General features: G+C 32.3%; 1 protein-coding gene and 1 long non-coding RNA gene across 3 annotated transcripts; both read left to right on the forward strand.

Moving 5' to 3' along the window:
- Positions 1-1,386: 1,386 nt before the first annotated feature.
- LOC106439829 (basic leucine zipper 23) lies at positions 1,387-2,856 on the forward strand. Of its 2 annotated transcripts, none has more exons than XM_013881361.3 (3): positions 1,387-1,639; positions 1,701-2,450; positions 2,542-2,856. In XM_013881361.3, exons 2-3 carry the CDS (start codon positions 1,760-1,762, stop codon positions 2,568-2,570), a joined length of 720 nt encoding a protein of 239 aa, XP_013736815.2. In that variant the 5' UTR covers positions 1,387-1,639; positions 1,701-1,759; the 3' UTR covers positions 2,571-2,856. The 2 variants fall into 2 exon arrangements, with proteins under 2 accessions (XP_013736815.2, XP_013736816.2); XM_013881362.3 differs by having other exon boundaries at positions 1,403-1,639; positions 1,710-2,450.
- Positions 2,857-6,895: 4,039 nt separating this feature from the next.
- On the forward strand, positions 6,896-12,219 carry LOC111214673. Its single transcript, XR_007338364.1, has 3 exons — positions 6,896-7,958; positions 8,323-11,470; positions 11,734-12,219. It is a non-coding gene; the product is annotated as an uncharacterized LOC111214673 (long non-coding RNA).
- The last annotated feature ends 1,969 nt before the right edge of the window (positions 12,220-14,188 follow it).

Genomic DNA, 14,188 nt, shown 5'->3' on the forward strand with positions numbered 1-14,188 from the left:
TTTGACACTAATAATTGTTTAAGGGTAAATTTTCTAAATATCCAGTTCCCTATAGATCCCAAAAATCAAAATAACCAATTTAAATTTCATTAAAGGGTTAAATGATATCTATATTTTAATTTATACATTAACTAAGATATTTATTAGTATATAAAAACAAATAAATATTGAAAAATTTAAAATAATAAATTCGAAATACTTTATTTTAAAATTATTTTCGAAATATTTTTTAAATAAAAATTCAATTTATTTTTGAAAAATATTTCCTGCAAAAAATTTGGGCTAGGAAAAATTCTTGAATATTGATGATACCTTCTTGAATTTATAAATTTATTTTTTGAATTCAGAAAAATCTTCATAAACGTGTAATTAAAACCTTTTAAATATAGTTTATATGTATATTTAGGAAAGTCTTTCTAAATGTGTATGACATCTTCTTCAATTTTACATATATGCATATTTAATATGTGTAATATTCTTATAAAATTCAAAAATCAAATTGAAGAAGGTCTTCCTAGAACTTTAAGAAAATATTATACATATTCAAGAATATCTTACTAAATATATATATATATATATAATTAAAATTCAGTAAATTATAATAAATATATAGTCTTGAAGATTTTCTTAGATATAGATTTCATAATATATTTTTAATACACATTTATGAATATTTTGTTAAATTTTATGAAGATATTATGCATATTTATCAGTATCTTCTTAAATTTTAAGATATATTATATTTATTCAATAATATGAATTTTTTTAATGTAATATTTTAAAAATCATTAATTTTGTTTAATATATCGGTAGGAAATGGTATATGTGTGACAACTAGTCGGCAAATCGATTTTGGGTGAGAAAAAATTATAGAATTTTTTATTTATTGAAAAATTAGTTTAAATGTTAAAAACTTGACATTAAAAAGTTGATTTAGGTATCCGCATAAGCAATAATCATTAAAAGGCAACCATGGCCTAACAACTTTTTTAAACATTATCTTGACTTTTTTTGATGAAATTTTAAATTTATTGATCATTGCAACAAAAAAAATATGTACAATCCTATTTGTTTACTTGTTAATAGTTTAAAAGAATAGGAGATTTAAAAAAGCAGCATAATTATCTTGACTTTTGTAGATTATAAGGTAGGTAGTATTGCCGGTTGTTAAATCGTCTATGTAATAACTTTCATAATTGTAACGTTATAATAAATCAGCTTAAAAAAACAGCATCATTATCTTGACTTTTGTAGACTATAGAGCTATTTGATGTCATTTCAAATTGTGTTTATTTATGTTTATGGTAGTCGAATTCAACACACAAATTGTTTTAATTTCGGTATGAATGTAAAATTTAACCATTCACCAATATACAGTAAGAAAAAACATTGTTGACTGCTATTACTTAAAAAAAATAAGGAATCTCTGGAAATCGAAATCTCTTTTGGTACGTCCATGTCTCTCCGCCATGGAAATAAAGCCATCTGTTATCATCATTGTCTCCGTCTCCTCTCTAGGTTTTCCTTTTCTAATTCTCCCCTCTTTCTCTCTTTAAACTCCTCTCCCCGATTCGCCGCCGATTCTCCTCCACTTCTCGTGACCCAATTCACCTGTTTCCGAGCTTCTAGGGTCATAAAGGTACGAACTTTCTCCCAATTCAGTATCACCCGATGATTCAAAATCCATAATCGGATCTCAGTTGCATCAGGTCTTTACTCGATCGACAAAAGCTCGAGTCTTTGTTCGGTTCCTGTAACAATGGACGACGGCGAGGTTGAGTTTCCACTAAGCAGCTCCTCGATGGACTCTTTCTTCGACGAGCTTCTCCGGGACTCTCACGCTTGTACCCACACTCACACTTGCAACCCTCCTGGACCAGAGAACACACATACCCACACCTGTCTCCACGTCCACACCAAGATCCTCCCCGCTCAGGCCGACGAGACCTCGGAGTCTTCAGGGAGCAAGAGCAAGAAGAGACCCTTGGGGAACAGGGAAGCGGTTAGAAAGTACAGAGAGAAGAAGAAGGCTAAAGCTGCTTCCTTGGAGGATGAAGTCATCAGGCTCAGGGCTGTGAATAGTCAGCTGATGAAGAGGCTGCAAGGCCAAGCTGCCTTGGAGGCTGAGGTTACGAGGCTCAAGTGTTTGCTTGTGGATATAAGAGGGAGGATCGAAGGAGAGATTGGTGCTTTCCCTTATCAGAAACGCGCGGTTCCCAACTCGTATATGATGCAGCCTTGCAATAATGTGCCGTGCGGTGTTGACAACAGCTTGTACTGCTTTCAGGATGGGGATGGTGGAGAAGGTGCGTTGATGAATGGGCAAGGGATGAATGGTTGTGAGTTTGACCAGCTTCAGTGCTTGGGTGGTGATCAGGATTTAGCTGGGTGTAGTAATGGAAATGGAACGTTCGGTGTCAATGCATCCGGGGTTGGTAATAAGAGAAAACGTGAGACTCTGTCATCATGTCTTTTGAGCTTTTGTTTTGTGTGGATTTAGTTTGTGAACTCATGGTGTTTGCTCTTGTTTTTTTGCAACAGGTGGGACTCCTGCAGCTAAAGCAGTTTGAAGTATCACCACCGGTCATGTGGTGCTGCTCTCCATTTTCACAAGGCTTGTAGTTAAATTATCTTCCAATAAGTAGTAGAGTTGAACTGCATCACCAGCTTGTCTCGGGTCCTTTTGTGCTATTTTTCATTTTTTGAATCTCTCTTTTTGTGTTTCTTATGTAATTGCATTTCTTTGTTGAAGCTAGAAGTAAGACTTGTTTATATTAAATTCGAATTATGTACTTTAATAGCTTCGTTCTTGAAGCTTTGATGGAAGATGTTCAATATTGCATTTGGGGACGATTATTTTGATCAGTCTTGTAGAGATGCGGAAACTGGAACAAAAATTATAATGATTCTTTAATCCTCTTGCTTACTATTGTATGTTCAGTAGTAACACAGGAACTCAAACTTCACTTACAAGTAAAGTAACGGAGAGACCAGATCATTTCCTAATTTCGTTGCTGTTATGTAGTTTATCCTTGTTTGATATCCTCATCGTTCTCAGCTTCATCTTGGTCTCGATAGATGTTTTCCGTCATTTGCCAGACCTGAAGACTGTCGTCTTCTGCTACATTTGCAATGACCCAAGGCTCCTTTTCGTTCCAAGCAAAATCTGATATCTTAGCCTTGTGGCCTACATGAGAGAAGAGTAACTCTGGTGGACCGTCTTCAACAGCATCTAACTCTATCTCAAGCTGCTCTTCTTACTCAACGTTGAGCAATCTTCAGAATAAAAAAGTCCATATTTAGAGTTCTGCAAAAAAGGTGAGTGTACCTGTTCAGGTCCCAGACCATCAGCCTTCTGTCTTCACCGGAAGATGCAAGCACCGTTACATGGCTAAGATCCCACTACACTTGGAATGCTTCTCCCCTGTAATCCAAATCTTTGTTTTAAGTGGTTGGCTACTTGGCTGCTCAAGACGTGCAATGGTACATTCAGCTTCCATAGGTCAAACAAGGCAACCGTTGAGTCTTAGGAAGCTGTGGAACAGGACATGCAAGCTTGAAATATCAGTCCTCTCCTCAGTCATTAGATATATTCAGAAATGGTTCTTACCTCTTTCTCGTGAATTTTCACTTGGTGTTGCATTTGGTTTGTTCGTGTGTCCCGTATCACCAAACCGATAATCATCATCCGTTTAAATTATTTTTTAAAAATTAAAATTTATATATACTTTAAATTTTTTTAAAAATCTAAATAAAATAAAATATTACATACGAATAATGTTTGCCAAAATATTTAAACTTACATAAATATTGGTTTAGCTTAAATATTTGGATCGGAACCTTGATTGACAGAGCGGATGATAAAACAATATTATACTGCTTATAAGCAGTATGCTACATAAGTTGTATGCTACATAAGTTGTATTCTCTTACTAAACTATTAAATAGAATGATTGGTAAAGTAAAATGAACATTATTATAAAAAGTAGTATACAATATATAATATATTTGTTTCTACTGAATATATTTCTAATATATATATATATATAATTAATTTATTTTATTTAATAATGTCAAAAATTATATTTATATCAAAAAATGTTATTATAAAAATATATTTTACAATTAAATAATATATTTTTAAGATATACTTTAATTGTGAAATTTATTTTAAAAATATAAATTTTATTTTTTGGATATAAAAATAATTTTATCATATTATTAAATAAAACAAATGAATTAGTTATATATTTTTTCTTAAACTATAAATGCAAATGTTCTACTAAATACTCCATATGAAAGCATTGATCAAAGAGCATTTAAAAAACATTAGCATTTGGTAAATGTTTTTCCAACAAATATTGATTGAAATAATGTAGAGCATAATTCTTATGCTAATGCTCTACTAAGCAAGGCATGTCAATGTACATTAATAATTTAGCCTCACGGTGAGTTGAAAGTCATCATTTATTCCAGTATTTTTGTGACTAGGAAGATTAAAATTTATCTATGTGTCATGTATTCCACAATACGAGAGTCTTTTTTCAAGTTAAAAAATTTAACGTATTAACTATATAATCAAATCACATAATATTTTATAACAAGGTGATTCTGAGATTTATATCTTTTGATGGGTTAGTCTATCTTAGCAGGACTTTGCATACCCGACGATTGAACCGGTTAGCATGTGAAAACTTTTTGATCTATATGTTAAAGTAAATAACCATTGAACCAGAAACTAAGTAAGTCCGATTACAATTCTGGAATCTAAATTAATGTCCAATCAATTTCTATCAAAACATATACATTACATACAAATGATGATGAAATGTACATGTAAGCTAAACAAAATGCACGTACAAATGATGATGAAATGTACATGTAAGCTAAACAAAATGCAATAGTATCATCACATAACATGTAAGTTATACAATAGGTAGGTGATAACGCTAACTAAACTTTGTTAGTTATTCATGAACTAACAAATATTAGGTACAATAGTTTGTTTAAGTATCGATATTTTAATCCACCATACATCACTTGAACTAAATAAATTATGAAGTTGGACAGAATGTGCTTTGATCCTACTTGTATGTAGGCTGATAGTTAACTCTTAGTTGTTATTATGCTGATATATCATAAGATGAAGCTAACTCTGTCTAATATGCTATGGGAAACATTTTCTATGTAGGTTTTCAAATGAATATTTTTTTATCCCACTTAGATAACTTAAATGATTGACATTATATTATGAAGATGACCACGAGATGATACTTATTTGTATGCTTAGCTGATATATGATAAAAATGATACTAACTCTAACTAATATTATTATTTTTTATTTTATGTAGGTTTTTGACCGATTTATCATACCAAAGTATTTTTTTTCACGCTTCACGTACTATTGATTTTCCATATGATAACAAACATTATAACCTTTTGAAAACCAAACGTGAATTGAAATTATATCTTTAATATATTAGTTTAGGTGATGTACCGGGAATAGATCGATGCTTGAGAATAAAATATAAGGAACAACAAACATTAATGGTCCATAGTGACAATCTTAATTATTATTACTCTCGTAATTTATGCCCTTTTTATAGAGTCTGTAACAGGGGTGGGCATTTTACCCGATATCCGAAGTGGCACCCGAACCCGATCCGAAAAACTCGAACCGAAATCCGAACCGAAGTAACAAAATACCCGACGGGTATTGAATAAGGAGAGATTGGATATCCGAACCGAACGGATAATACCCGAACCCGAATGGATATCCGAAGATAACCGAACATATGTATAGTTAACCTTATATTTCTAGTTTACATCTCTCATTTTATATAAAATATTTATATTGATACTACACATACTTTAAGTTCATATGATATAAATACAATTAAGGAAAAAAATGATTTGCTACTCACTTAAAATGCATGTCAAGTTTTTTATTTCAAAAATTAACAAAAAGTTACATCCAAAATTTGAAGAAGAATAACTAAATTAATGTCTTTTTAGTTTTAAAATGTTATGTCCAAATATATTAACCATTCAATCTATTAAAAATAAAAAATTAGTTAACTGAAAGTTATATTTTTAAATACAAGAAACTTGAGAAATAAAAAATTTAATTTTTTTTAAAAAAAATCTAAATATCCGAACCCGATCCGAAATAACCGAATCCGAACTAAAAATACCCGAACCCGACCCGAAGTACAAAAACACCCGAACGGATTCTACACCTCTATACCGAAATACCCGAAAGTCCGAAATACCCGACCCGAACCCGAACGGATATCCGAACGCCCACCCCGAAAGGTTATTGGCTAAAATTTATTGTTGATGTTTAAATAAGTGATAAAATGTTTAACTACCACGTAATATAGACAACAGTTAAGTGTAGATGTGTATTTCCTTCAGATGATGCTCACATTAAGATAATTTAAGAAATAGATAATTTGAATTGTTAACAATTACTCTTCTTCTCTTACCAATATGGTTGAAACTCACATATATAAATAATTCGGAACGTAGCATGGACCAACTCCTAGTCTTAATAAAATATTTAGGGGGTATTAGTGAAAATAAGATTTATATTGAGTTTGTTAATTTGAAAGATCAGAGATTTTTAAAATTTGAAAACAATTGTAAAGAGTTTTGTATATTGTGAAAGTCTATGAAAATAAATTGATATAATGATTCTAAGGATCTTAGGTATATAAGTAGTATTCTCAAAATCTTGTGTTATGAGTTAAATGATGGAGAATACAACTGGCAATAACACCTACTTTAATAGATTTAAAAAAATCATTAAAATTTAAAAATTTTAAATTAGAAAAAATTGTGTATAGAATTACTAAATCATCAAACCAATAACACTAGGTTTTAATGAAAATGTATAAACCAATAATATTAGATTGTAGAAATTCTAACAATCTCATAAATCAAACTTCCACTAACACCCCCCCCTTAAACTCAATCGCTGAATAACAGTAGTTTGTAAATCATATAGAATTAAATTTAAATTTGTTATTGAATAACACCTTTTTTTTGTTCACCTTTTGAATAAGAAGTCTAAGATAATATTCCATAAACTACTTCAATATTTTCTAAAACTTCACCATAAATCTCAGCAAATATAATAGTATAAAATGTTGCAAATCTTCTTCAGATATTTCAAATCATAAAAGTTTAATTGGTGACCACTTATTGAATGGAATAAATAGAAAAAAATGTTGAACAAAAATTCATTTGAAGAAATGAATTGAAAAAAAAATTTTGAAAAGAGAGGAACAGACTCTCCACATCAAAATTAGACAAGAAAAATATTTTTTCATTAGTTCAATTATATATGAGGAAAAGTGAGGAATAAAATGGGGCCCACATGTTACTAGTTTGCAAAAAAAAAATTCAACTTAACTGGTATTAATTCTAAAGAATAGCAAATTCATCATATTTGTTTCATAAAACATGGTCACTAATTGCAGCTAAAATCTTACATATTTAGTAAAAAAAATCTTCTGAAACTTCACCATAAATCTCAGAAAATAGTATAAATCTTACATAATTAGTAAAGAATCTTGCAACTTCTTCAGATATTCCAAATCATAAAATTTTCTCAAATATAAAACCCGATAAACTACTTTAAATGCTTAGTCTAATATATCTCCAAGGTTGCTACATGTCAATGTTTGCTAATAATATAGATTTATGGTAAGTCAATACATAAAAGATTATAGCTATAATATTTTATGTATATCCGCAATCAAAACTTCAATATTTTATGGTCAAATCATATAATATAATTTGATCACCTAAATTGTACTATAAAAACAAATGAGGTGTAGTCTTCAAACTCACAACTGAAAAAAAAACAAAAAAATATTTACTTAGGAAAATGAAAACTGTTTCTTTTAAACTTTTGCTTTTGCTTTTGATATCTACCCTTCTCGTCACCGTTAGTAAGTAAACATGTCATACTAACAATAGGATCTCCCAAAACCACCAGAATTATATATCTCTCTGTATCAGTGATTGAGCTTGTAGCAAGATCATTCATGTACCAAAGGCCTAGAATATGATTGCAGATGCTCTAGCCAGGATTGCTTGCGCTTTTTTATAGAAATCTAGTTTTTGTTAATTATTTTATTCCGGTCTGGATTTTCAGACTACTGCTCGAGTGATAATACAAACTTTTGATGTTAAAAAATGATTGACCTTGTAAATTCGAATGAAATTACTCATTCTGAATTAGTTTTTGGTTTGTTTATTTATATTTCAGTAATTTTATTTCTAATATCATTTTTGTATATTTTGTGTTTTAAGGAGGATATGTCAAATGTGAAACAACCGATGAATGCATGGACGCATGTAGATGCGAAGATGCATTTTGTGACCTTCATAGGTGCTACTTTGGGAAAAAAGCTAGGAATAAAATTAATGTTAATTCTTCAAGAAACAATTATCTTGCAGAAAATAAAAGACGTGGTGGTGGTAGTGGAGGACCTCCACCTACCAATTAAAATGATAAAAGTGTCTTTATATGTGTAACAATAAAACTTATTTGCTGAATAAAAATACAAATTCGTTAAAGAACTTTGATTTATTAATATGTTGATCCTCATAGGTTAATGAACTTTTAATTATAAACCAAGATCTATCTTCTCGTGTAAAGGTTTATCTACTGTCATAGCTACTAATACTCGAGCTGTCCAATCTAACACAACATTCAATGGAGATTCTTCGATGATCCTATGACATTTTCTGTAATATATCCGCCATTAGACCGTTTCAATTTTTAACAAATGTGTTCCATCACAAATATATTTGTAACATAAATACTTACCAAACACATGAATACCAATTTCTCCATATCTCTTTTCTCTATTCTTCATTCTGATTAACATTTCTCAAGTGACTCAATAACGAACAGAAGAAGTTATGCTGTCAATCTCTATTGAGAACATTCAATTCAATCACATGGAGAATTCCAAAAATACTGAATCAGCAGACAGGGTTGTCAAACTCCCTACTCATAAAACTCAACAAACCAAACCATAACTAGTCAAAGGTAACCCATCAATTGAATCTCCAAGGAAGGTTCCATGATCTACATCAGCTAATACCAAATAAACTCTTTCAGATTTTGTATATGTCTCCACTAATGCAGAATCACAATTGCTTGAAGGTAGTGCAAAGCGATAAGGTTTTTCCTTTTTAATTAGCATTAGCAAGTACGTTTAAAGTTATTCTGAAGGTGAAGAATCAAACTCAGAAGCTTCTGATTCTGAGCTAGAACAAGAATCCGAGAAGGTGGATTTGATGACACACCTCTAGGAAAAAAAAATTCTCAGAGAGCGACCACTCAAAGCTTCTGCAAAAGCAAATGAAATGTTTCTACAAAATATAGGTCAGGGGAGCATGGTGGACAAGGCTGTGATAACTCAGGTGGCTATGGAGATCGTGGCCGTAGAAACCGAGGAGTCATGGTTAAGTTCTCTTAGAGAATCTCCAATAATACACAAAACTTTACTCCATATGTCTCTCTTCTTAAGCTATCCAGCTCATCGTATAGCATAGGGCATTTTGTGACACGTCAGCATACAAATCGACCAATAAAAAAAAGTTATTTCGACACGTCAGATAACCAAACCTCTCGCTGTATTTCTTCCTCAACCTTCGTAGCTTACTGAGAAATTGAAAAGTCAAGAGCCTTAAATTTCTGCTCCACTCACTCAATAACTTTGCATTTATAAGATCCGAAACACAAATCTGGAATCACTGTTCGGCTTCTCCTCCTCTCCCACTTTTTATATCATCATCTAAATCCGCTCTAACCTAAAGCCACAGTGTCATCTAGAGATTCCAAATCAAGCATCCTCATCTCTGCACGAGTCACAACTATAGCCGCCTCACTATGGTTTCAACTGAAGTCTTTTTTTTTTTTTTTTTTTTTTTTTGATTAACCTGGGATATCCCAGGCCCATGGAGAGGCCCAGACTAATCCCCAAGGGGAGGTGCAGCCCACGGATAGACACTCTCTCCGGGTATTCAAATGGACCCTAAAGCATGGGCCCATATCCGGTGTTGGGTGACCAGGATAATTGTGATTTAGTTTCGCGCAGCAGGTAGATCGAACCTGAAACATGTTGCTGTCTCAGCCCCGTCTCCTTACCACTCGACCACAATCACCCGGTCACTGAAGTCTCTTTTGGAATGACCTCTATGGATCTTGGTAAAAATTAATTCCTCCGATGATGTTTACGGTCACGATTTTTTATGATTCATGCGTCTGATGCTTTTTTAGTGTGGATTTTGAGTCAAAACTTTTGACCCAACCTAAATAGGCTTATTATCATGTTTTTTTTTGTGATATGTTATCTGTTTGTATCATAATTATTTGAAAATTGAATTTACTGCACTATGATTGCTTGAGGAAAGGTAGAGCTCTCAACCCACTACTATTCCGTTTTCAATTTTTTATTTTTTAGGAACAAAATCTTTTCTAATTTTCATTTGACTAAACCATTGAGGATCAGCAGAAGAAGGACGGGTCGAGAACGAAGTTGAAAATAAACGTGAAGCTTAATCATCAAGTTAACTAAGAAAGAATGATGTTATTAAGCTTCAGATCAAGGTCGATGAGAAGACATGTCAAATCGTTCCATGCTCTCTTCAAGACCTTTGGTTGTGGGCCTGTGGCTCCGTATCATGTGTTCATCTGTAGGCATGTTCATCCTCTTAATTTTAATGGTTATGGTGACTATTTTATGATCCAGTCGTAAATTTAGAAACTTTGTATTTGCCCAAAAAAGTAAATATTTTTTGTAATATTTATATTATCCGGTGATATGTCTTATGTTATCTTCACTCATGATCAATGATTTTAATGGCATCTCCCCTGATATTTGTGATCATCTTTAGAAAGTTCACAAAACATGTTCTTCCACAATCCAATCGACAAACCAAAAGCCTCTGCCAAGACCTCTGAAATCAAATCATAATATCAAAATATCTACAGGTATTGCTTGGATTTTTTTAAAAGTTTCAGTTCATGTTTCTTAATAAAGATCTTCATGATTTGTTTTTGTATACGTTTATGATACTCCATAAACGGGAAGTCACTGAATATTCTGTTACTTTCACTTACTGGATATGACTGTGTTTATAACATCTTGTTTTTTTTAAAAAAAGGAAGCAGTCCATGATGATCCAGGGATCAATTAGCGTCCACTGGTTGAACACTTTCTAACCCCCCTCAGATAAGGAGGTATTTATGAGCTGAGTTCATTTGATGTGACAAAGAGCAATCAGTATTTCAAGCTGACTACTGCACCCGTCTCAGTTAGGTTCACTTAGCACACTACCTTGATAGAGATCACAGAAACCATTAATCCTATACCGGCAGAGGTCTTCCTGTTCTGGAGCTTTGATCAAGTGTTGTTACTGGCTAACACAAACATCCTCTTACCAGGTCTTTTTCTCAACTTTGCCTCCATAGTATATGGATTACGATTGTTTTGTTTGAGATTGGAAATGTTATAACTCCTTACTCTTTGATATAAGATATTGGTGGGGAAGTTATGGGCATCAAAACCACCCACAACGGTAAAACACACTATGGCAAATATGCGACTTGAACAATATGTTTGAATCATTACTAAATTTAAAGAATTTATTTTACACAGTGGCTGTTATCGTAGTTATATGAACTTGCACCTCTATTTTACTGTCCAGGTCAGTTCAACAACTTACATGTTCATCCTCCTTACATGATGACATATATTCAATGATCCCAGCGCTGATATGCCGGGAGCTGCATCTGTAATAACAAATCCCTCGCATGGTGTGTACATTGGTGTTTCTATGACCAGCAGAAGGCTTGATAGTCATGGGATGGTTGAAGAAAACAGAATCGGGACAGCTCTACCAGGTGCTCGAGCTATTGTTCCCGAAATGACTGCGGAGTGCGGAGAAGCCAACAGTTCTGGAACATGGGCTCTTTGTAAAGAAGGCATGCATTGAGTAAAATCTTAAGTAAGGGAGTCTATGACCCTCCTGTCGACTCCTACAAACTATGCTGGAGCTTTTTTAAATTTTGCATATTAATGAAATATGACTTAAGAATCATTCCCACCGTCATGTTATATCTCATCAAGTAAGCTCTGTTTTTACATGTATATATATATAAATAAAAACCACCTTATGAACTCGGTGGAGGCACTGACTTGAATGTTCAATGTAGTCGCATATTTTAAGCACCACTTTACAACAATTAAGTCATTGACTCACTTTGTTCAAAAAAAAAAAAGTCATTAACTCCCTTAAAGAAAGGGTTCATATCATGTATCACACACTTAACTCAATCTTCACCGTCGTAAATTATCATTGCATGTTACTATATTTGTAGAGCATATATCGGCTGTAGTACACGTTTTTTTTTTGAACTTTACTGTAGTAAAAGTTTCTTTAACGAAAAACCTTTTGTAGCATGTGCACCACTTGCAATAAGCTAACGAACATTCACACGATCAAGAAAGCAAGTTATCTATTCTACTAAAATCTCAACTTTCACTGCTCACTCAGTCAAATTAACAATTGTGGTGCAACCTATTCAAGCATAAACAAAACTTAAACAACGCGAACAGTTGGGAACTTTCCAAAAAACGCAGTCGAACACTTTTAAACGTTTCGGATTAATAAAATAGCTTACATCCCATTACATCAATACACAGGCACATCCCAATAATAATCTCATTTGCCTCCTAAGCACCAATCACAATCACCAAAAGCTTCTCCTACAACAAAGTTTACAGCTAACACGTAATAGGCAAATGACCTCCTAAATTGTTTGACTTATTATTTTCAAACCAAATTTCATTTTGTGGTATGGACAATAATCATCTACAATCACCGGAAAGAATTATAACACACATCATAATCAAACAAACATGATAATACTATAAATAAGATACAATAAATATCGTACCAACTTTACATAAAAAACACATGAAATCCAAATCAATAGGAAAAATAATTAACAACAGTATAAATTTTTTTTAGGGCTGGGCAAATAAACCGAACCCGAAAATCCGAACCGAACCCGATCCGATAAAAATGAATCCGAACCGATCCGAACCCGACATAAATACCGAATGGATCCTGTTTTTTGGTATTTTGGGTTATGGGTATTATCCGAACCGAACCCGGACCTAAATGGATATCCGATAGAACCCGAAATATTTAAAATCACAAAAAGAACTTCTACCAAATATGATCTTAATTCTTAATATGTATCCAAACTACTTTAAGATATTATTGAACTTCTAAAATAATTATATGTTACATGAAGGTTGATGGTGGAATGTGGCGGTTGATGCCTGAAGTTTTTAGATTTTGGTTTTGTTTTTATTGAATAATGTTTCTCATTTCATGAGAACTTATTTTTTGTTTTATGATTTCATTTATCTGGTTTTCTTTCTATCACTAACTATGTTTATCTTTCGCTTGATTTTGAATGATCACGTTTGATGTTTTTTCTTATTTTTGAATCGATTTTACTTATGTTTTGGCTATTAAAATATGTACAAATCATGTATTTTAAATCCGAAGAACCGATTTCATTTATGTTTTAGTTACAAAATATGTACAAATCAGGTATTTTTAAACCGAAGAACCGATTGGGACCCGAACCCGAAAGTACAATGGGTTATACCGGTTCTTTGAAGATTTACTAACCCCGACCCGAACCCGATAGAACCCGAACCGGTCCCGAACCGAACTTTTATATAACCCGAATGGGGTTGATTTTGATAAACCCGAAAAACCGAAACCCGAATGGATAAAACCGAAACTCGATTGGGACCCCGAATGCCCATGCCTGATTTTTTTAGTTATTCTTAGTTTAAATTTTCTTCAGTGTCAAATTCAAATAGAAATCAAATAGGAAAAATGTAAATCATTACATTTTCCATAATTTTAAAATTTAATAATTTTGTGTTTTCTGACAAAAAATAATGTTAGTGGTCATTTTTGTAACTTATGTTAGTGGTTTTTTTTAACTCAAACCAACAAATTTAATAAAATTTACAATTTGATCTTAGAATAAAAATAAATTATCTTTATTATTTTCAATATAGAGTAAATTTCCAAATGTCTTATAAAATTAAAATATATTTTATTATAAAATAGT

This window comes from Brassica napus, chromosome A3 (genome assembly GCF_020379485.1).
Source record: "Brassica napus cultivar Da-Ae chromosome A3, Da-Ae, whole genome shotgun sequence".
Classification (NCBI taxonomy): Eukaryota; Viridiplantae; Streptophyta; class Magnoliopsida; order Brassicales; family Brassicaceae; genus Brassica; species Brassica napus.